At 37.0% G+C, this 20,504-nt stretch overlaps 3 protein-coding genes across 5 annotated transcripts; all 3 read right to left on the bottom strand.

The window, feature by feature from the left end:
- Window positions 1–3,168: 3,168 nt before the first annotated feature.
- LOC7484908 (chaperone protein ClpD, chloroplastic) lies at window positions 3,169–9,251 on the bottom strand. Its single transcript, XM_002318158.4, has 12 exons — window positions 8,092–9,251; window positions 7,604–7,764; window positions 7,276–7,505; window positions 7,033–7,141; window positions 6,828–6,958; window positions 5,978–6,079; window positions 5,606–5,887; window positions 5,400–5,503; window positions 4,995–5,289; window positions 4,378–4,611; window positions 3,933–4,166; window positions 3,169–3,639 (listed from the first exon to the last, which is right to left on the bottom strand). Exons 1-12 carry the CDS (start codon window positions 8,742–8,744, stop codon window positions 3,328–3,330), a joined length of 2,847 nt encoding a protein of 948 aa, XP_002318194.2. The 5' UTR covers window positions 8,745–9,251; the 3' UTR covers window positions 3,169–3,327.
- Window positions 9,252–10,129: 878 nt separating this feature from the next.
- Window positions 10,130–12,681, bottom strand: LOC18103837 (pentatricopeptide repeat-containing protein At3g26782, mitochondrial). Its single transcript, XM_024582287.2, has one exon. The coding sequence runs from the start codon at window positions 12,571–12,573 to the stop codon at window positions 10,423–10,425; it is 2,151 nt and encodes a 716-aa protein (XP_024438055.1). The 5' UTR covers window positions 12,574–12,681; the 3' UTR covers window positions 10,130–10,422.
- Window positions 12,682–13,222: 541 nt separating this feature from the next.
- On the bottom strand, window positions 13,223–20,192 carry LOC7484355 (uncharacterized). Of its 3 annotated transcripts, XM_024582923.2 has the most exons (12): window positions 18,639–20,192; window positions 18,234–18,368; window positions 17,968–18,112; window positions 17,029–17,304; window positions 16,556–16,817; window positions 15,694–15,860; window positions 15,492–15,602; window positions 15,029–15,080; window positions 14,835–14,941; window positions 14,621–14,749; window positions 14,377–14,466; window positions 13,223–14,114 (listed from the first exon to the last, which is right to left on the bottom strand). In XM_024582923.2, the coding sequence occupies exons 1-12, from the start codon at window positions 20,045–20,047 to the stop codon at window positions 13,593–13,595; spliced, it is 3,405 nt and encodes a 1,134-aa protein (XP_024438691.1). In that variant the 5' UTR covers window positions 20,048–20,192; the 3' UTR covers window positions 13,223–13,592. The 3 variants fall into 3 exon arrangements, with proteins under 3 accessions (XP_024438691.1, XP_024438692.1, XP_024438693.1); XM_024582924.2 differs by lacking the exon at window positions 14,377–14,466; XM_024582925.2 differs by lacking the exons at window positions 13,223–14,114; window positions 14,377–14,466 and having other exon boundaries at window positions 14,835–15,073.
- Window positions 20,193–20,504: the final 312 nt, after the last annotated feature.

Raw genomic sequence — 20,504 nt, 5'->3', positions numbered from 1 at the left:
TCAAGAACATTGTTCTTTCCCAAATCCATAAGGTTCACATAGTAGTAATCTTTTATTTTTGGTGCATCCAGAATTCCAACTTCTTTCTGCACACCTCCGATCAGACAGAAAGATGCGATCGTTAGAGATTCAAGACCAGATCCCTCATGATCTTTGCTCAATCATGAATTTAATCAAAACAAAGGAAACCCATTTCCTAAAATGGCATAAATTGCAAGAAACTTACACTGAAATTGGGATTATGCACGTCTTTGGTTTTGTTCGTCAACAAACAGTTGGCTTGATCAAGATTCATCGAACTCCTGTTTGGTATAAACTTGTCCCCCTACCACACACATGCAAAAACAACGAACAAGAAAACAGTAAAATCAAATTCAAGAAATTCTTGGTTAAAAAATGAGTGAAAAGGGGCATTCAAGATTCAAAAAATCATGATAAATTTGTACTGGAAATTAGTATTTAGCGAGGCTGTCATGTAATTTTCTTGGAGAGTACCAATCTGATTGAACTAGTCTCTTCTCGCTTTGATCCATTTTTTGAGAGAGAAATCGTAGCACAAGAAGACCAATTTAACAAGAGAGTGAAAAGAATGATAGACGTTGAAGCGAAGGGTGATGGTCTTTTCCCTCCAAAAACCCAAACCGTTTTGATCATTGAAGGTTGGTGTCAGGTGTTCTGTTCGTTAAAGGCGCCAGTTGCTGGAGTCGGGTCGGGTTAAGGCTGTTTCACTAAACGGGTTATGTGGACCGATGTTGACCCATTCTTTTATTTTGGGCATACCTCATAAAAGTCTCCAACATTTGAGGTTAGTCTATTAGGTATCCAATCTTCTTCTTCTTTTTAATCTCAATTAGATCTTTAACATGATGATATCGATCCTTCATTTGATTTTAATCGCTTGAAGTTCATATGGTTTTTTTTTACAATAAAAATAAATGAATTCTCTAAAATTCTCACTTTGAATCACATAAAACTCATGTGATATATATATATATATTACATTTATCTATATAATATAAACTTAAAAAATAAAACATGTAGGGTGAACACTTTGCAACCAACACAAAGTATTATTTTAGGCAATTTGATCCTAAATTAAGGCCAATTATTTATGATTTTTTAGTCAAAGATGGAATTGGAAGAATAAGGACTAAAATAAAAAGGTGTTATACATGGGTGGCATGTCAAGAATTTCAAAAAATACACACTTTGATCCTCTAACTTTAAAAATAATACAAATTATATAATTTTGATGCTTAATTTTTTTCAAATTCAATTTTGATACAAAAACACTTTTTATTAATTTTTAGTCTCTAATTAAGAGATGGGAAACACAGGTTCATATAATTTCATTGATACCGATTTAGACCATCAAAATAATCGATATTTATGTCAAATAATTTCGTTTAATGAGAGAAATTCATATTATATATATATATATATATATATATATATATATATATATATAAACACATAAATTTATATATAAAGAGGATGACAAAAGCTAAATGTTCATAGTAAAGTTTAGAAGAATACATAAACCCAAATATAATAACAGTATAAAAATTGGAAAGCAATCATCTCCCAACCTCTTCAAAATCACTTCCTTCGAAGTACCAACTCCTTCAATGGGAACTGAATATGAGATATTGGAGAAAACCAGAGAGAAAGCACCATGCATTTCAAACATCAATCTCTTTGGTTTCCTCCAATCCTCACATCCACATACCACACATTACATCAATTTCCGAGCATTTTGCACTGCAGATATCATCTATGAATGCCATGCATAAAGATATTGGAAGAAACTAGAAATTAAAAATAAATAAATTATGATACACATGAATGACAAGCTGAACATGAGGTATTGGAGAAAATTAAGCAAAAAAAATACTCAAAAAGTTTCGTTCTGTTTAATTCCCTCCAATCCTCACATAAAACTCTGCATAACAATTTTAGTCATTTGATCTGAAAAAATGTTTCAGTGAAAATCTGGAGATGAAATATTGGAGGAAACTAAACAGTAAGCAGCAAGAAAGAAAGGAGTGCCAACTCTTTAGTTCCCTCCAATCTTCACATACAAAATCTACACTCTTGACTGCAACAAGCTTCAACCTCCCCTCGCTCACTTTGCCTCTGGCAAATGTTCTGCTGATGCACCCATCAAACCAACCACAAGGTATTTATAGACTGTCGAAAGAGCAAAGTAGAACCACTGCACTTCACAATTTTCATGCAAAGAACCAGCCAGGATTTGCATGCTCATAAACAGTTACAATTAGTCTCGGTTAGGACCACAATATCTTAGAATATCACAGCAGCAAGATCTGCGTGCCTGTCGTACAAATAACAAACCCTCCTTGATCGGCTGCACAAACAGTCGAGCACTGCACCGTCGATGATAAACTTGGCTCAATGACAAACCCGGGAATAAGACCTTGATGGGTCAAAGTCAAACAATTAATATTGATTTGGACAAGGTTTGACTAGTTAAATCAAAAAATTAATATTGATTTGGACAAGGTTTCACTAGTTAAATCAAACAATTAATATTGATTAATATAAGGTTTGACTAGTTAAATCATACAAGGTTTGACTAATTGAATCAACCGACTAGACGCACCAGAACTATATCTTATCTGGTTTAACTGAAATCCCAGCCTAGATGAAGCTTTCTATCCAAAAAAATAATTTTAAATAGGCAGAGTTCAAATAGGCAGAGTTTCACTCGCCAAAACAAAGTTTAACTCGGTTTTATTTGAAATAGGCAGAGTTCAAGCATGCAAGAGTCCAAATTTACAAAACATAGCCAGAATTACTGAAGCACTATTATTTTTTAAAATATTTTTATTTGAAAATATATTAAAATAATATTTTTAAAAAAAATATTTTTAATATCAATACATCCAAATAATCTAAAAATATTAAAAATAATTTAAAAAAATTAATTTTGCAAAAACACTTTCCTACCCAAAAACAAATACGATATAAATACCAAAAAGTGCTCATAAAACTGTATGCATTGCGTGCATTACTCTTAAGAAATATTCAAATGAATGCACTGCATGTGCATCTACATTTCTGTTTCATTCAAAACCAAAAGCTGTATAGATAGAGATTAATTCATAAGAAAGAATAGGTTGCTTGTGATGGGTGATGACAAATAAAGGAGGTAATTATTTTCTGATAATGGATTTAAATAATAATCATAATGCTTTACTTATTTACAGTTGAATCGAATAATCACCTGTAGTAACCATACAAAACTTATAGAATATGTACAAAGATTATATACTATCATAAGAAATTAGACTATATACCAAGTTCCTAGGAGGCTGATGATGTATCAGACAAGTGCATGCTCCTATCTGACCATTTTGAGACAACTGGGTTGCCTGAAGCATCCAGATCAATGAAAGCTGTGTCACCAGGCTTAAACTGTCCTGCAAGGAATGCTTCACTCAAGGGGTTTTCGATTACTTGAGTAACTGCTCTCCTAAGAGGCCGGGCGCCGTAAAACTTGTCATAGCCTTGCTGGCATATAAGATCTTTGATCGACTCTGACACCTCTAACCCAATTCCAAGAGATATCAGCCTTTCTTTCACCTCTTGCAGCATAAGATTCAAAATCTGGAGCATCTGAAATAAACGGATGATCTAAGAACTATTTTTTAAGTTTAATGTCGTTAATGTTGCATTGCGAAGTTAGAATTTCAAGTTCAAACTTGTAAAAACCGAGTACATGCATGATCACACATGCACCAAAGAGGAACGAAGAAAAGAAGAAAGAGATTAAGGGCTTGTAAGAAGTCACCGAGGATACAAGTCAGGGCCTCCTTATCTATCTAATAAAACATGGCTGAAGCCTTCCAACCGCTAAAGTCACTGGTGTTCATGGGGAAAAGAAAAGGGCAAAAAAAAGGTCGACAAACCTGAGCCTTTTCAAGGGGATGGAATACCACAACTTCGTCTATTCTGTTGAGCAACTCTGGACGAAAATATCCCTTGAGTTCTTCCATTATCAATGATTGCATTGCAGCATATGAAGAATTCTCATTATCTTCAATCATGAAACCAATGGAGGCTCGTCCACCCTTTGCAATGGCAGCAGAACCAACATTTGATGTCATTACTACCAATGCATTCTTAAAAGATACTCTCCTTCCCTGCAAAACCCAATCTCTCTATGATAAGCGACTCAATAGAGGTACCGGCTAAGAAAAAAATTAGCAGAAAATTTGGCTGATGTGTGAAGTCTTTAATTGATGGAACTATATTTTGTCTTGTTTCACACTCAAGATAAAAGGCGATGCTAACTTCTTTATCAAAATGAAAATTTTGAAAATGTGAGACAAATGTGTTACATTTAATACCAACCTGAGAATCTGTAAGATGGCCATCTTCAAATAATTGAAGCAGAATGTTGAATATATCTGGATGGGCTTTCTCTATTTCATCAAGCAAAACAACAGTGAAAGGCTGTTTTCTAATAGATTCTGTCAGAATGCCCCCCTTGCCATAACCAACATAACCTGGAGGAGCTCCTATTAACTTGCTCACAGTGTGTCGTTCCATATACTCACTCATATCTAATCTAAGCATGGCTGACTCCTGCAACAATAATGTCGGGCAAGAAGCAGAGGCGAATCAGAATTTTGAACCTAAGAAATCAGGATTCTAGATCACTCTTTAAAGGACAGTAATCATGTCAGAGTAGTCAATTTACCCCCAAGTAACGTACAATTCCCCAAAATATTCAGATTTGCTTTTGTCCATTGTATTTGTTATCGACTCTAGTCACTTCGTAACAAGCCAGCAAAGTTTGATTTCTTATATGCTATAGTTAATAACTAAGAGCCTTAATATTTTAGAGAACATGCTACTTTCTTTCAACTGTCAATAGCAGAGAAACCCTGCATTGTTGTTATATCAAAATAGTCAAATTGTATAAAGAATAACAGAAACATCTTGGGTAATATAGTTTGAGGCCTTACGGATCCAAAATAATTTCGAGCCAAAGCTTTTGTTAGTTCAGTCTTGCCGACCCCAGTTGGGCCGCAAAACAGCATTGCTGCTATGGGCCTATCAGGATCCTTCAAGCCAACACGGGATCTCTTAACAGCTCGAGATATTGCAGCAACAGCCTCATCTTGACCAATCACTCGTTTCCTGAGCTCCTCTTCAAGGCCCACGAGAAACTTTCTTTCATCAGCAGTCAGCTGCTGAACCGGTATACCTGACCAGAGGGAAGCAACGGCTGCTATATCGTCAGGCCCCACCACAGCAGGTCTGAAAAGAATCACAGCTAAAAATTCAGTTAAATCAGGAGTGAGTGCTTGATAAAATGCAGGCCTGCTGCTTTTATCCCTCCAGAAGAACTTCAGAGGAAAACAACATACTCATCAGCATTTGATGCGGGAGGTAAAGAAGATTCAATAGTGATTTCTCCACTGCCATCCATGCTGGATAAACTGCAATCATTTGCCAATCTACTTGCTAGAACCTGTTAATATAGTTGTCTTAGATATACGACTACTGGCAGTGTTATCAACAGAGCATGAATTATGTAATTGTACCATGGTAACCATATGAACAATATTATTACCACTTCATGCATAGCCTGAACAGTTCTAATTTCTTGCCAATAATCATCTGGTGTCTTTGAAAGTATAAAGGTTTGCTGTTCTTTCTTCCTTCTATAGGCCTCGATACGAGCTCTACTTCCTGCCTCATCAATGAGATCAATTGCTTTATCTGGAAGATACCTGTCAGCAATATATCTTGCTGACAGGTGCACTGCAGCATTTATGGCTTCCGGCGTGAATCTGCAGTTGTGATGGGCCTCATATCTTTGACGCAGACCCAACAATATCCTAATTGCATCCTCCTACATATTTTTATATGAATTTCAAATAAGACATGGAAAACAAAAAACATCTTTCATAAAAATAAATGACAGTACATATTTGAAGCCAACCTGGCTTGGCTCATTAATCAAAACAGGCTGGAATCTCCTTGCTAATGCTTTATCAATTTCAAAATGTGTTCTGTATTCATCAAGTGTTGTGGACGCAATACACTGCAAGAAATGCATATATGGTTCAGAAATGAAGGATACAAGTAAATTTCCTCTGAGAACAGAAAATCAAAGAGAGCACTGTTTAGACATACAAAGAGCTTCCTATATGCTGTCTGTTTGCTCAGCTTGAGCAATTGACTCAAACAACAAAATATACAGTGAAGATAAGTTGTTCCATCTTATGGACCCAAGACCACAAAACACAAAGGGGGAGGACAAACTGAAATGAGTCAAATGACACTAAAATGAACTAAAAGAAGTTGATACATGCACTTGAAAAATGAAGGACTTCTAATAGATTAGGTGCATCCCTGTCCTCATTACCAACTCTGGAATAAATAATGGAGACATAATTACAGTGTTTACCAGGAAAAGCTAGGACTGTAAGAGACAAGGAAACTCAGGAGAGTTAATAATGCTTAAACTCATCTTGTAATAAGGAGCACTGACAATAATGACTTGCCTGCTAGATCATTTTACTAAACTAAATAAAACCTTTAAATGTATGACTTTCAGGTAAATAAATCCCCTTTCTGGTCAGTGCTCAACAATTTCCCTGGGCAATGTTTAAATTTTTTACCCGCATGCCACTCTACTGCCTTCCTCTATCCATTTTAGCATATTCTGCTTGTTTCAAATCACTCCTTGAAACTTTCATAGGAGAAATTTAGCATCTAGGACAAACATTTCCATGGTATGTTCAGATATTAGGTATGCATTCACATAATCATTTAATATGAGACATCACCTGTAATTCACCCCTCCCAAGAGATGGCTTCAATATATTAGCAATGTCAAGGCCAGATCCCTTGTTTCCTCGTCCAACAGTGCCAGTCCCAACAAGCGTATGCACTTCATCAATAAAAAGAATGACATCACCTGCAAGCACACATATCATGTCTGAGCAACAATAGCATCACTCTCTTCCTATATGCAATTCAAAATGGAGCCACCTTCTTTCTGAATCTCTCTTATTAATGAAGTAACACGTGCCTCTAGTTCTCCCCTTTCCTTTGCACCAGCAATTAACAGGCCAACATCCAAGGACATTACACGCTTTTCCTGTGCATAAAACAAGAAGCTAAGTAGGTTTGCAAAACAAAGCTTTCTTGTCATAAGCAAAAAAAAAAATGTCTGGATGTAAGTACACCATTAAAAGAACCATAGGAAGAACAATTAGATCAGAAGAAAGATACCAAAAGAAACACAGGAATGTCAGCCTGTGCAATTTTAATAGCTAATCCTTCGGCAATGGCTGTCTTTCCAACTCCACTTTCACCAAGAAGGATGGGGTTATTTTTTGTTCTGCGGCAAAGTATCTGGACAATTCTTTCAATTTCAGAGTGTCGCCCAATAACTGGATCAATGCGTCCTTCACTTGCACGGGCAGTAAGATCAACACAGAATTGGGCCAATGCACTTTTCTCTGGCAAACATAAACAAATTGTAAACCATTCCGCTCAATGCGTCAGTTATAGCAATTAAAAAAACTACAAAATTATTCTAAGAAACCAGAATTCTTACCTTTTGTTTTCTCATAGGATCTTAAAGCAGCAGCTCTCTTGGAAACAGATTTCCCATGTTTGCCTTTTGATTCCACAGATGGTTCTCTTCCATCTTTCACAAGCTCCCCTTGAAGTTTGGTTATTGCTATAGCAGCTAAGGCATCACCATCTACCCCCAATCTGAAATCAAAATCAATTATGCCCACCAAGAAAACCAAGTAATGTTCATCAATGCAGGCACTTGACATCATTAAAACATAATAAAGCCAATATGTTCATATCCAACAACATTTTCTCGTAATTAAGTCAAGTTTAGCTTCTTCAGCATTGCTTTCTAAGATTATACATCAGCTTAATCAAGTCAAGTTCAAGAAAACAAGTTAGCCCATCACTGAATTCAATTATGACTTCAACCAATCAACAAAGAATATTCATTGACAGGAAAAAAAAACTAACCCTCCAATAAATGTACAGAAATGGAAAGACCTTCACAATTAGAACAGCTACCTGTTAAGAACCCGACCTGCACTTCCATCATCAACTGTGAACAAACCAATGGCTATATGTTCTGGCGCAATAAAATTATGACCCATGGTCCTTGAATACTCAATAGCAGCCTCAAAAACCCTCTTAGTACTAGCAGAAAAGGGCACATCACTGTGGGAAACACCTCTCTCGCCTTTAGAAACTAACTCACTAGCTTCAGCACTATCACTCTCCCTCTGCCAAATACTTTTAACAACTTCACGAGCTTTATCAATCTTGATTCCTGACCCAAGAAACCCATTTGGATCACGATCTTCAATAATTAAACCCAACAAAAGATGCTGCGTAAAAACCATATCTTTGCCTAAAGCTCTTGCTTCTCTCTGAGAAAAAACCACAGCTTTTATTGCTCTCTCTGTAAACCTCTCAAAAACAGCCGAAACTTGAAGAATTCTTCGTTTTTTGCTGGAATTAAAACGTTTTAACAAAAGAGTCTTCCTGTTTTGGTGTTTTTGTGAGATTGAAATACCAAAACAAGAAGAAAAAGGAGAAGATATTGTGTTATAGTTGTTGGAGTGAAAGACGAGGCTAGAATCTTTTGGTTTTCGAAGTGAATAAAAATCCAATCTTGAATGAACTGATAAAGGAGATGATGAAGACAGTAACACTTCCATTTTTTCAGGTCTCAAGAAATGATTTCTTGATTGACTGTTTAACAGCTTTCTGTTTGAGGTTTTTGGTGACAATAAATACAATATCTTGATTGAGCCCAGACAAGAAGGAGCTTCTTTTTCAACTATGGTATCTGTTAAATCTTGATTGAAGAGACAAGGGAGAGCATGGAAGAGAGAAAGGAGAAAGGAAGGAATGGAAATAGAAGGGAAATTTGAAGGAAGGAAGGGTTGGTTGACACGTCAAGCCACCATAGCCGACCTTTTCACGTTTTTCTTTTTTGATTTTCTATTGTTGAACATAATACTGTTTTCTTATGTCAAAAAGTCTACTTTACCTTGCTTGATGATTGTAATAGAAAGTTAGCCAGTGCCTAACCCCCGGTTGCCCGCAGAAACAAAGATATTGAGAGAGCCATGAACCAGTTTCGATCGATGGTGTCAGTTTCAATCCCCTTTTGTGTCTGAGAAAGAAAGTTGAGTACATGTATCTGCTTAGGTATACAGCAACTTGTCGGTTTGACTTTAGGGAAATCTTTTTATCAATGAGATGTTTTTTTTCATTTTCTGGAGCAGTCAAGAGAAGAAGACATGAGATTTTACTGGTTAATTTTCATGATATTGACTTTACAAATAGATTGTAGCTCTAGAGTCATCAGTTCGTGTAAAAATATATGTTATTAAACTTTACATGCCATAATAAATCAATCTACGATATTTTAAATTAATTATGTGAGAGTTTAACAGATTAAATTTAATTCAGAATTTAATTTTAATATTTTATAATAAAAAAATTCATCATTAAATAATTTTAATTTTTAAAAAAAAAATCCATTCAATTTGTAACCTGAATCTATCTTAGATTAGGTTTAATAATTTTGGTGAAAATGAATTTAAGGATAGTTTTTAATCAATTTTAAAAGATTATTCTATGATAAAAACGTATATTCTTCTTCTTCTTCTTCTTCTTCTTTTTATTTTTATTATTTTTATTATTTAAGTTTGAATATTGAGAATACAGTCAGTGAATTTACTTTGTTAAAATATATTAAACTGATAAAATAAATATGCTTCAAACATTATTTTAAGAAAAAAGATTTAATTTTTATTAACAAAATTGAGAATAAACCTGGTATTCACGAATAAATCATCTATATGGTTCACATGTGTGGCAGAAAGCAGAGGAAATTTCTTCGAAATGGAACTTTCTCCAAGTGGGGCAAGTTCAAACCCGAGGAGGAGAAAATTCAATTGATTTGGAAAAGCAATTAAAGAGGGTATCATAATCGAAGTGAAGTCTTCAATAATTGGGAAAAAAAAAATCATTTGCCTGTCCAAGCTTCGGTAGCGGTTACACGTGCCATTTGATGGCGAAGCATGTGCAAAAATTCTGTTAACCACTCCCTGTATTTATTATTTAAGAACAAAGGCTTTGATGACAAGCTGTTAAAGGACAACAGTCTTCCAAATTACTTTATACACTGAATGATCACGAACCAGGAACCAGACAGCCATCTTTTGAAACGAATCTTCAATGTTTGTTGGAATGAGATTCTATCCTTCGGTTGTCTTACTCTCCGTGTTCATTCTCTAGCAAAAAATTAGGAGTCTTGCCAAAAGACTTCCAGAGTCAGCTTCTAGTTCCAATAACTGGGGGTAGTAAGGTTCCAGAATCCACTGTTCACCAGTAGTCCTTACATGAGCAGGTACCTCCCTGGAAGTGATGGAACCGATTTGCATCTCTGACAATGATCTTTCGTTGATAAATGTGTGAAATATACTTAAACGCTGAATGACAGTCATTGCAAACACGAAGATTTTTTGTTACTCGAATTACCATTCCAGGGTCTATCTTCAGAACACCAAAAGCTACAGCTAGCTTCTCGCTGTGATAGTTTAACATACGCTCCTTGTCTTCCTCTTCGACATCATGTAGAGCACATGATAGGTCTGGTACATACCCAGCCATCTTCATCTCGATTGCTAGGCTTTCCATTTTTTTGTAAACTTCGTGCCTATATGGATTTTCTTGGTCAGCTGTGTGGAACCCAAGAATATCTTTACCATACTCGATCATACTAAAGGCTGCAGGTTTCTTTAATCCTTTATTCTTCATATCTTGCCTCAACTTCCAAACTTCTTTCCATTTGTTTGATGCTGCATATATGTTAGACATTAGCACATAGTACCCTGTATGGTTTGGCTCAAGCTGGAGTAGATTACTGGCTGCAGTTTTCCCTAATTCCATGTTCCCATGGATTTTGCAAGCAAGCAGCAGAGCACCCCATACTCCATCACTCGGAGGTGATGGCATTTCCTTAATCAGATCAAATGCTTCCTGCAAGAGCCCAGCTCGGCCAAGCATATCAACCACACAAGCATGGTGTTTATCCTCCAGTGTCACAGATAGCCTTTTCATTTCTGCAAAACATTTCCTACCTTCATCAATGAGGCCTGCATGGCTGCAAGCAGAAAGAATTGAAGTGAAAGTGAAATGGTTTGGCTCAACACCTTCCTCCTGCATTCTTGAAAAGAGTTCTAGTGCTTCTTTACCATGTCCATGCATGCCATACCCTGAAATCAATACATTCCAAGAACCAGCATTCCGTTCAGTGGGAGGAATACCATTGAACAAATCCACCGCCTTTTCCAAGTCTCCACACTTGGCATACATGTCCATCAGAGCATTTGAAAGATTTGTGTCAATTTCCATTCTGCTATCGACGATAAAATCATGGAATTTCCTTCCAAGATGTCGAAAACCCAAATAAGCACAAGCTGAAACCATGATCAATGCCGTAACAGGAGTAGGCTGACAATCAGAATCACGCATCTCATCAAACAGCAACAGAGCTTCAGTGGCTTGCCCATTTTGAGTATAACCAGAAAGCATAGAATTCCATGAGATAACATCTCTTTCCATCATCATATCAAAAACCAAACGTGCCTTTTCTGTATTCCCGCATTTTGTATGCATAGCTAAAATTGAGTTACCAACACATAATTCCTCAATCAACGATTTACGAAAGGCATAACCATGCACTGTGTGAGCGTTCTTAACATCTCCTAATTGACCAACAGCAGATGCAACACTCACTACAGCAATCGAATCTGCTAGAAGACCCTCTTCTTGCTGCATCTTTTTGAACAAAATGAGAGCCTCCTCAGGCTTCTCAGCCTGCTCATAAGCAGTTATCATTGCTGTCCAGCAAACTAAATCCTTCGTAGACATTTCGTCGAAAATCTTGCGACAATCAACAAAAAGGCCACATTTTGCGTACATGTCAACCAAACCAGCCTCAACATACAAATCCGAACCGAACCCATTTTTTAAAGCATCTCCATGAACAACTTTCCCTTCACGAACCAACAAATTCAAAGCACAAGCTTTGAACACGAAAGGGTAAGTGTAATTATTCACAAAAGTGCCAGTCTTACGCATGAAAGAATACAACTTTAACGTTTCAAAACATTGACCAACATTTGCATATGCCCTAATCATAGTATTACAAAGGAAAGAAGTGGGTTTATCATAACATACATTAATGTTATCAAAAAGTAATCTTGCCCTATTAAGGTCATCAAATTTTGCATATTTGATGATAATCTGAGCACCCAAATGAGGGCTTGTAGTGATAAGGCCAGTGGTTGTGAGAGCTGAGTGAATTTGTTTGAGAGAGGATGACCCATTACAGGATTTTAAGAGATGGTCATAGAAGATTTCTATGGAATTAGGAGAGTAGCTAAAAGTGGAGGATGAGATGAGGGAGTATAGAGGAGCTCGAGGGTTTAAGAGAGGTTTATGAGAGAGTAGCGATCCCAACCGGTGCATTCCTTCGGTTTGTCACCATAGAGGAGTTTGCATGTTCTCTCTCTTTCTAGGATGCTGGTGTAGCATGGTGCTCTTTTTGAGAGGGCTAGGAGCATTCTTGGACCTAACTTTCAAAACTTGATAGGACTAGATAACATTCTCGGACCAAATATCACAAAAAACCAAAATTATTAAACCTAAGATACGATGCAAAACTTGAGTAAGTAGGTTGAGCAAGTTCAAAATTAATAAACCCAAGATACGATATAAAACTTGAGTAAGCAGGTTGAGCTTGGATTGATATAATCAATTAAAATAAAAAATAATATGTTTTAATTTTTTTTATAAAGATTTAAAATAATATTGTTTTGGAAAATTAAAAAAAAAATCAAATCAAATTTCAATTAGAATTGATTAACAGAAATAAAATTAATCTGTCAACCAAGTTTAATCAAATCCATCTCAAATATTTGTTTTTAACCTGGCTATGGCTAAGTTTCAAGCCAACTCACGGCTCAAAACTAAACCCACATTTCAAAGTCTGGTAAAAAACAAGGAATGGGGAAATTCACAAGAATTTTACTCGATGAGGCAAATCCAAATTGATTCTTGCTTGAAGGCGAAATGCAGAGAGTAGCACGTCTGTCTAACAATATTTACCAAGAAGTAATTTTGCCCTTGGGAAAATACCTTTTTTATTAGAAGAAAAAATTACAAATGATTAACAAATACAAGGAAGCATATGGAATGACTCACCTCTGATTATTCTTGACAAAACCCTGATTAAAACTAACCTATACACTCACCACTCTCTGTCGCATATGTGAATTGGCTGGTCCAGCACTATACTCAACTCCATTAGCCACTCTCTACATTGTTTCTAAAATTTCTATACAACAAGTTTCTATTTTCTGTCTACTATTAACAGTTTTGGATGACTTAATGGGAACCTGAATGAATATCTCAAGTCACCACATATCACTTAAATTTACTAAATTCTGCTCATGTTGGTGAAAATCGTTTTGCATTTGAATTGAAGATCAAAACCTTTGAGATGAATCGACCTGGTTCCATAGCATCTCAGCATAAGCTTTCTCCTCTTCCTTCTCCACTGCAGCATAATCAGTTGCCTCGACAGCTTCCTCCTCTTCATCAGGAATCTCTTCTATCATTTCTTCAGCTATGAGTCTGTCTCTCTCTAGCCCAGCAAGTTCAGCTACTGCCTCGCTCATAGCTCTTGCTGTTGCTGGTCGATCTGTCGGTCCATACTTGGGAGCTGGCACAGCAAATGGCAAAACAATATCATCCAAGTTTGTACAATCTTTGTTTGTGATACCCTTTGTCTCTGTTGGAGGGAAGGTGAAAATGATTCCAAGTTCATAATTAGAAACATGAAGCCTCGAACTCAAATAAGTGTTGGTTTTCCCAGTTTCCTTTGATTTCAAACCGAATGGATTGGAGATTAGTCGTCCCCAGGCAGCAGCACTAAAATTATGTGACCCACAATAAACCCAACCAAAAGAAGATGCATTCGTCTTAGACTGGAAGCGTCTCCGTGCAACCTGTTTACAATTTGCTTCTTTCAGTTTCTTAATATACAACAATCAATAGGCACACAATAGGGACAATAATGGTCAAGGAAGTAATAGGCAAAAAATAAATAAATAAATAAGTAGGAGAGCAGTAATTTGAGAAGTGTAAATCAATGAATTATGAAGGTGCCACCAAAAAATAGAGTATGATAAAGAAAAACAAGATTCTGCATCGTGAATTATGTATATTTCTCAGCCTATGAGAGAGGAGAGAGGGCGGGGGGGAATTTACCTTGACATGCATTGGCTGGCCTACTCTATCATATGGATGAGGAATTGCATCATGAAGTATCCCCACACTTCTCAACCGTTGCCATGTTTTCTGTTGTAGCAGAAAAGATGGGGAAAGGGAGGGGAAAATAAAATAAGTGCAACTTTCTCAGATGAACTACTTACAAATGGAACGACAGTGTAGCATATAGAGTATCCACATGTGACATAACATAATTAGAAGCCAATCCAAAAGGCCATTGTACCTCCGAAAAACAAAGAATGCGCCTCGATGGCGAGATCCCATTGCATGCATTCTTCACTCTCTCAATTGTAGGAAAAATAATCTTGATTGATGGATTTCTCAACTCTTGACTAGCACTCCAGCAGCCCCACTGTTGAGAAATCAATGAACAAGTGAATAAAAATTACCACGACTTCAGTTTTTCCTCCGTAGTTGCAGCAGAACATTCATATTACCTCTGGATCAGATTCTTCAGAATCAAAGAGTTCTGGTGATCTTTTTCCAGCAGCTGCTGAAAACGCAGCCAGAAATTGTGCATTGACAGATCCAATAGAGGACGAGCCTTGAGGACAGGATGGGCATCAGAAAAGAGAGGAAACCAGTTCTTCAAAGTCTGGTGAAGAAAAAGGATTGTGTGAAAGACACTCACCATAAATGAAATCAGATTGTTGAGAATCAGGCCATTTGTACTGACCTAGAACCTTGTAAAAATTAAAGAGGAAATCATTAGAAATCACAAACAATAATGTAAGACACACATTCTAGTCAGCACTAACCAAGCTAACAATTAAAGTTTGCAACATCCTATAATACTTGTAAGGGTTTTATGTCCACTAAAATGCACTTCATTATGCTTCAGTGTCAAATGTAGAGACATGTAGTAAAGTAATGCACGTGGCATGTTGCATTACAAATTTGCAGGGTGCTCTTCACCAAACCTCATGGACAAAATGACATCCCAGAAGATGGTTCTGAGGATGCAGGCATGAAGAAAAACGTTGCTATGCATATGCACAAATGATCAGGAATAGGAGAGCAGTTAAAGCTTTATCAAAGGCAGGTGGGGGACCAAATACTCTGTCATCTTAAGAATTAAAAGCTGCTGCTATTACCTCTTCCAGTCGCCAAATGCCAGTACACCTCTGAATTGAAGCAACAAGAGAGCAAAATGCAAGAACGTGTTCAGTTTGCATCAAACTCATCATATTTGGAAAGCAAGGCCCCTGGACAAGCCATCAATATCATTTATATAGACCACACCAAAATCAAAATACGCAACATTCATTAGCACAATCGTTGACAGAAATAACATGCCTGTGCCACATGTAGTATCAGATGCACTTTCCTGTTGCTTCCTCCTAAAGCAGCAGCAAGGGCTTCTTTAGGATAAACATATCCAGAGAATCTGAAGAATCCACTATCCCACAATGGAGAAACCCACTTTGCAACATTTCTAGGCAGAAAACCAAGTTGAATACAATCTAGTGCAAGAAATGAAGCAGCATAACTCAGTCTACTACCCTACCATAAATTGGCAGGCTATAACATGACCTGATATCAAAATTACTTGTATCCTCAAAATACAAAGGACAAGAAAAGGAGTTCCACATATTATTTGGGAAGCTAACAGAATCAAACCACAAACTACAACAGGCTTGGACACAATGAGAGTAAGGATGGAAAAACAACCCAAGTTGAGAGAAGGCCAATACTGGATCTAAAATATTTAGAAACTAAATACCTGAATACATTTGGACAGAGAAAATGTCATGAGAGACTCCAGGATGGCATAAATAGAAAAGCACCATAATGCAAGGAAGCCCTAGATTCAGGCAAGTGACTCAGCCAGGAGAGACGATCATGCTAAACTCAAGGATCATGCATATTGGGAGGAGGAAAATTTTTTCCTGAAGGTCTTATTTAATGATTGACCTATACAGTAGCACCAAAAAAAAAACTAATTGACCTATAAAAGATATATTTACCCAGTATGTGAAAATGAAGCACAAGGTTTTCCCATGACACGTGAAACTTTTTTGGCAAAATTTTAAACAGCATACAGATCTTACAGCTATATTTTACGAAACATCACAAGAATATATTATTAGAGAAACAACAAAAAACAGGGAACAAAAGAAAGCAGTAAAAAGGTATGAAATCAAGCAATGGGCTTCACCTCCTTCAGAAAATTGATCGGGGTTAGGAACCAGAATGCTCACAGCATTCACATCTGCAGGCACATTGAGGTTTCTTCTCAGAACAATCTCTGACATCCCATATACATTTTCACAACATTTCCCTAGGAAAGCAGCCAGTTGCTTCAGCTGCGTGCCATTTCTGTCAGCTGCAGTGTGAAAAAGGTGGCTTAATCCAACAACAGAAGCTTCAACTGAGCCAAGGAATTGCACACCAGATGACCCTGATGGCAACTGATAAGCCTGTAATAGGAGTTAAATGGTGAAATATATGAGTCCACCATACAGAGCACCTTTCCTTGTCAGGTAAAAAAGCAAGCTTTGGTCATTAATGGATAATATTGCGATTCCAACAGCCAATAGGACAGCAACTTAATAATCAAAAATTTGCTTCAATTCAAAAGAAAACTTAACACATTTCATGCATGCATGCATCAGAAAGAAAGATACTCACATTGGGAGATCTGCGAGAATGAATCCCTGGTACTGAAGCAACTAGATGTCCATTTGCCCCTTCAAAGTCGTATTTTGTCAACTCAGAAATCCAATAGGCCTGACTAGGTACATTGATCACAAGACATGCCATGAAGCCAGCCAGCTGAGCAGCGAAATCGGATCTTGAATCTTTATTTGCATCTCCATCAGAAACTCGAATAAATAGAGGTGAAGGATCAGGTGCACTTCTAGCTGGAAAATCTTGCCACCACACTGTGTTGGTCACATTATTCCACTGTAAATAGCCATGAAATGGTGGATAACATTGTTGTAATTATTTCCAAACAGTTTGTACTTTGCCAGATTAATTAAAATATAATTAATTAAGTAAAAAATTAAAAGAAACAGTGCCAAACTAGCAGAGATCAACGAGCATTAGCAAGGTTTTCCTTCAAATTATGACAAAAAAAAAACCCAATCATATTAAAATTTCTGGGACACTGCCAAGTTCATTGCATTATAACACATGCCAAATGATATTAAAGTGTCCAGTCTGTACAACAAATGAAGTAGATCACTAGTACCAAAGACACCAAAACTAAACCCAAAATTCCATCATTAAGAATGACCCGCCAGATTTCTGGGGTTTTTCCACGCTCATGGTAATGCGTGGTACATTCTGAAGCAAGTTATGTGATGGTAGTGCTGACATGCCCCCTGGTCCCCCAATCAGGCCCCAAAAAAAAAAAAAAAGAACAGCACTTTCTAGAAAGCTGTAGAAGAAGCCAAGAAATCGAAACTTTTCAATTGCAACCATTAAACTGACCACTCTAAAGATTAAATTTCTCATCCTGTATGGTAAGTATCCATGTCTCCTTCCATATAAAATAGAACATTTCATTTCATGTTTATGAACACCTTATAACATATAGAAAATGACCTTAGAGTGAGCAACAACCTGATTAGACACTAAATTTGCAGAAGTAATGATAACACGAATGCTATCTTCTCTTTGCAGAACAAGCAATTTTGGATGATGGCAAGCAATCCCTCGCCTCTTGCGGTCTTGACCAAATGCTATAGACTCAGGGAATGGGGGAAACCTATTACAGAAATTGGACCAGAAGGCAGAAAGATTAAAGATTAACACACAAAAAGCTGATGTATGGAGTAACCAACTAAGAGAGAGCCTTAATGAAATGGGAAGGTGAAACAACTACTTACACAACAACTAAGTTTGGAAAATCTGAGTAAGGCACAGAGGTTCTATTATCAGGGCTGGAACTCCAACATCTCTCGGTGTTATGACATGCAATTGTCACTGGCAGATGGCACGGAATCTCACAATGTGATAGAAACCTGTGAAAACATCCTAGTTAGACTTGATGACAAACATAATCAAATGTACCAATCAAACAGAAAATTACACCAATATCAAATGGAAAACTATAAAGGAATCCAGTCACTGCTCCAGCAATGGTTGACGGGGGAATAGCCAGTGAAGTTGTAAAATATGTTACATGGTTAATCTCACAACAAAATAATGGATTGCTGGTCTCAAGATTTTCAACCGGATATACATGAACATGAAGCAGAGGAAAGAAACAGAAACAAATTGTAAAACTTTACCATAAAATATCACTTGTAAAGGTTGCAATAAATATTCTTGAAATGCTTTCAACTGGATAGAGAAGTTCTGGCAAAGAAATAACGTTGGGATGGGTGAATGAACCATGGTCCATAAATTGGAGACGATTCAGGTAAAACTTCTTCCCGGGTGGCGGACAACAATTTTTCCAAGTGTTCATCTGGATAAAGCTGTTGGCAACAGGTGCACTCTCGTTACCCATGGTATTCAATGAGGAAGTCTTACAAGCATTTTTCGCAACAAAACTCTCAAAACAAACTGTAGACATGTCTTTTTGATATAAATGGCCACCTCCAGCACAAACATGGTCTCTCTCATTCTTTGCTCTATCAGTATGGATATCCTGATCAATTTGCAAGTTATGATGTTGCACTTCATCCCTGACCAAAGGCACACCACCATTTACCACCTTTTCCCTTTGAACAGGGAATTTACTTCTATCACTTACAGCAACATCAACAGAGTAGTTTGATTTGTCAATACAAACACAAGGCACATCCATTTCAAAATTTAATAAATTGCATTGCATAATATAAGATATGGGGTCATCACTATGCAGCACATCTCTACACTGACTCAACAGAAATCTAGATCTCTCAATAGCACCCCCACATTTCCGCCCCTGAAAATCAAAATCTGAAACCATAATCTCATCTCCCCGGATAGCAAAAACCCTTTTGTTTCCACTACCACTGGACACCAATCCTTGCGATTGTCCAATCGACTCAAACAACCAGTCTCTCTCCACCCGAACCTCATTCGGCCCCGTAACCACCTCCTCCTTAAAAGCAACCCCTTTAATCAAAAACCCAATTCTACCCCCTAAACTACAATTCCCCTCATTACCACAAACAAGCAAAACCTCATCCCCTGCACACAATTCCCTCACCATCCCTTTTTTCACCCTAACCCCATTAACAAAAACCCCATTCAATGAAACACTAAAACTCAGACCCTCATTAATCCTCTCACTTTCCAATTCATTATCATCACAACAAATTAACCTTCTCCTGAATTCACTAACAACACAATCATTTCCACTGTTATCAACAGTTTTCGATAATAAAACACCATCATGTATATAAATCTTGCGTTTGTAACTATCAAATAAAATCTGACAATGTTGCTTACTTACACACCGATTTTTGAACTGAAAATCACCGGTTCGACCAATAGTGTAAAGCCGGTCCGGTACTAGACTGATTGAGCTGATAGGTGAACCCGTGACCGGTGAAATCAAAGGAAAATTGAAAGTTTGGAGGCGAATTAGGGCTGCTTTGGCAATTTGTTTGGGTTTTTTGAGCAAAATTGGGGATTTTGATGAGAGATTCTCATTTTCTTTCCTTTCAATTGTTCTTTTTTTATTGGAAGGAAGAATTGAATCCTTCATGGTTATAAAGGATTTTGCTATGTTTTTCTCTCTCTGTGTAGTAATTGTGGACTGTGAAACCCTAATTTGGATTTTGAAGCGGGGGATTTTGAGTTTGAGGGGAGTTTTTTTATTTTCCCTCCTAAATGGAAATGTGAGGGGTGTCAGTTGTGTGAGGATGTCGTTGGCTGATTAAGGTGGTGTCGTTTTTCTTCGATACGGGTAATGGGCTTGTGGGGATGCGTATTGTTTCAGCTTTGATATATCTGGGCTTACGTTAATCTGTTCAGTCCCTATGAATACTCATCTTTCATGCAGGGCAGCCCGACATGGCTCGGTGAGTCAACTTGTTAAACCGACTCGGGGACATGATCTTGGTTGTGTTAGTGAAAACACTCATTTATTTTTATCAAAATAAAATTATTTTAAAATTTAAAAAAATAATAATTAATTAAAATCAACTCACCTGCTAAACCTG

This window comes from Populus trichocarpa, chromosome 12 (assembly GCF_000002775.5).
Source record: "Populus trichocarpa isolate Nisqually-1 chromosome 12, P.trichocarpa_v4.1, whole genome shotgun sequence".
In the NCBI taxonomy this organism is placed as follows: Eukaryota; Viridiplantae; Streptophyta; class Magnoliopsida; order Malpighiales; family Salicaceae; genus Populus; species Populus trichocarpa.
Note: the sequence above shows the minus strand (reverse complement) of the source record. Positions and strands in the feature narration are given on the sequence as shown.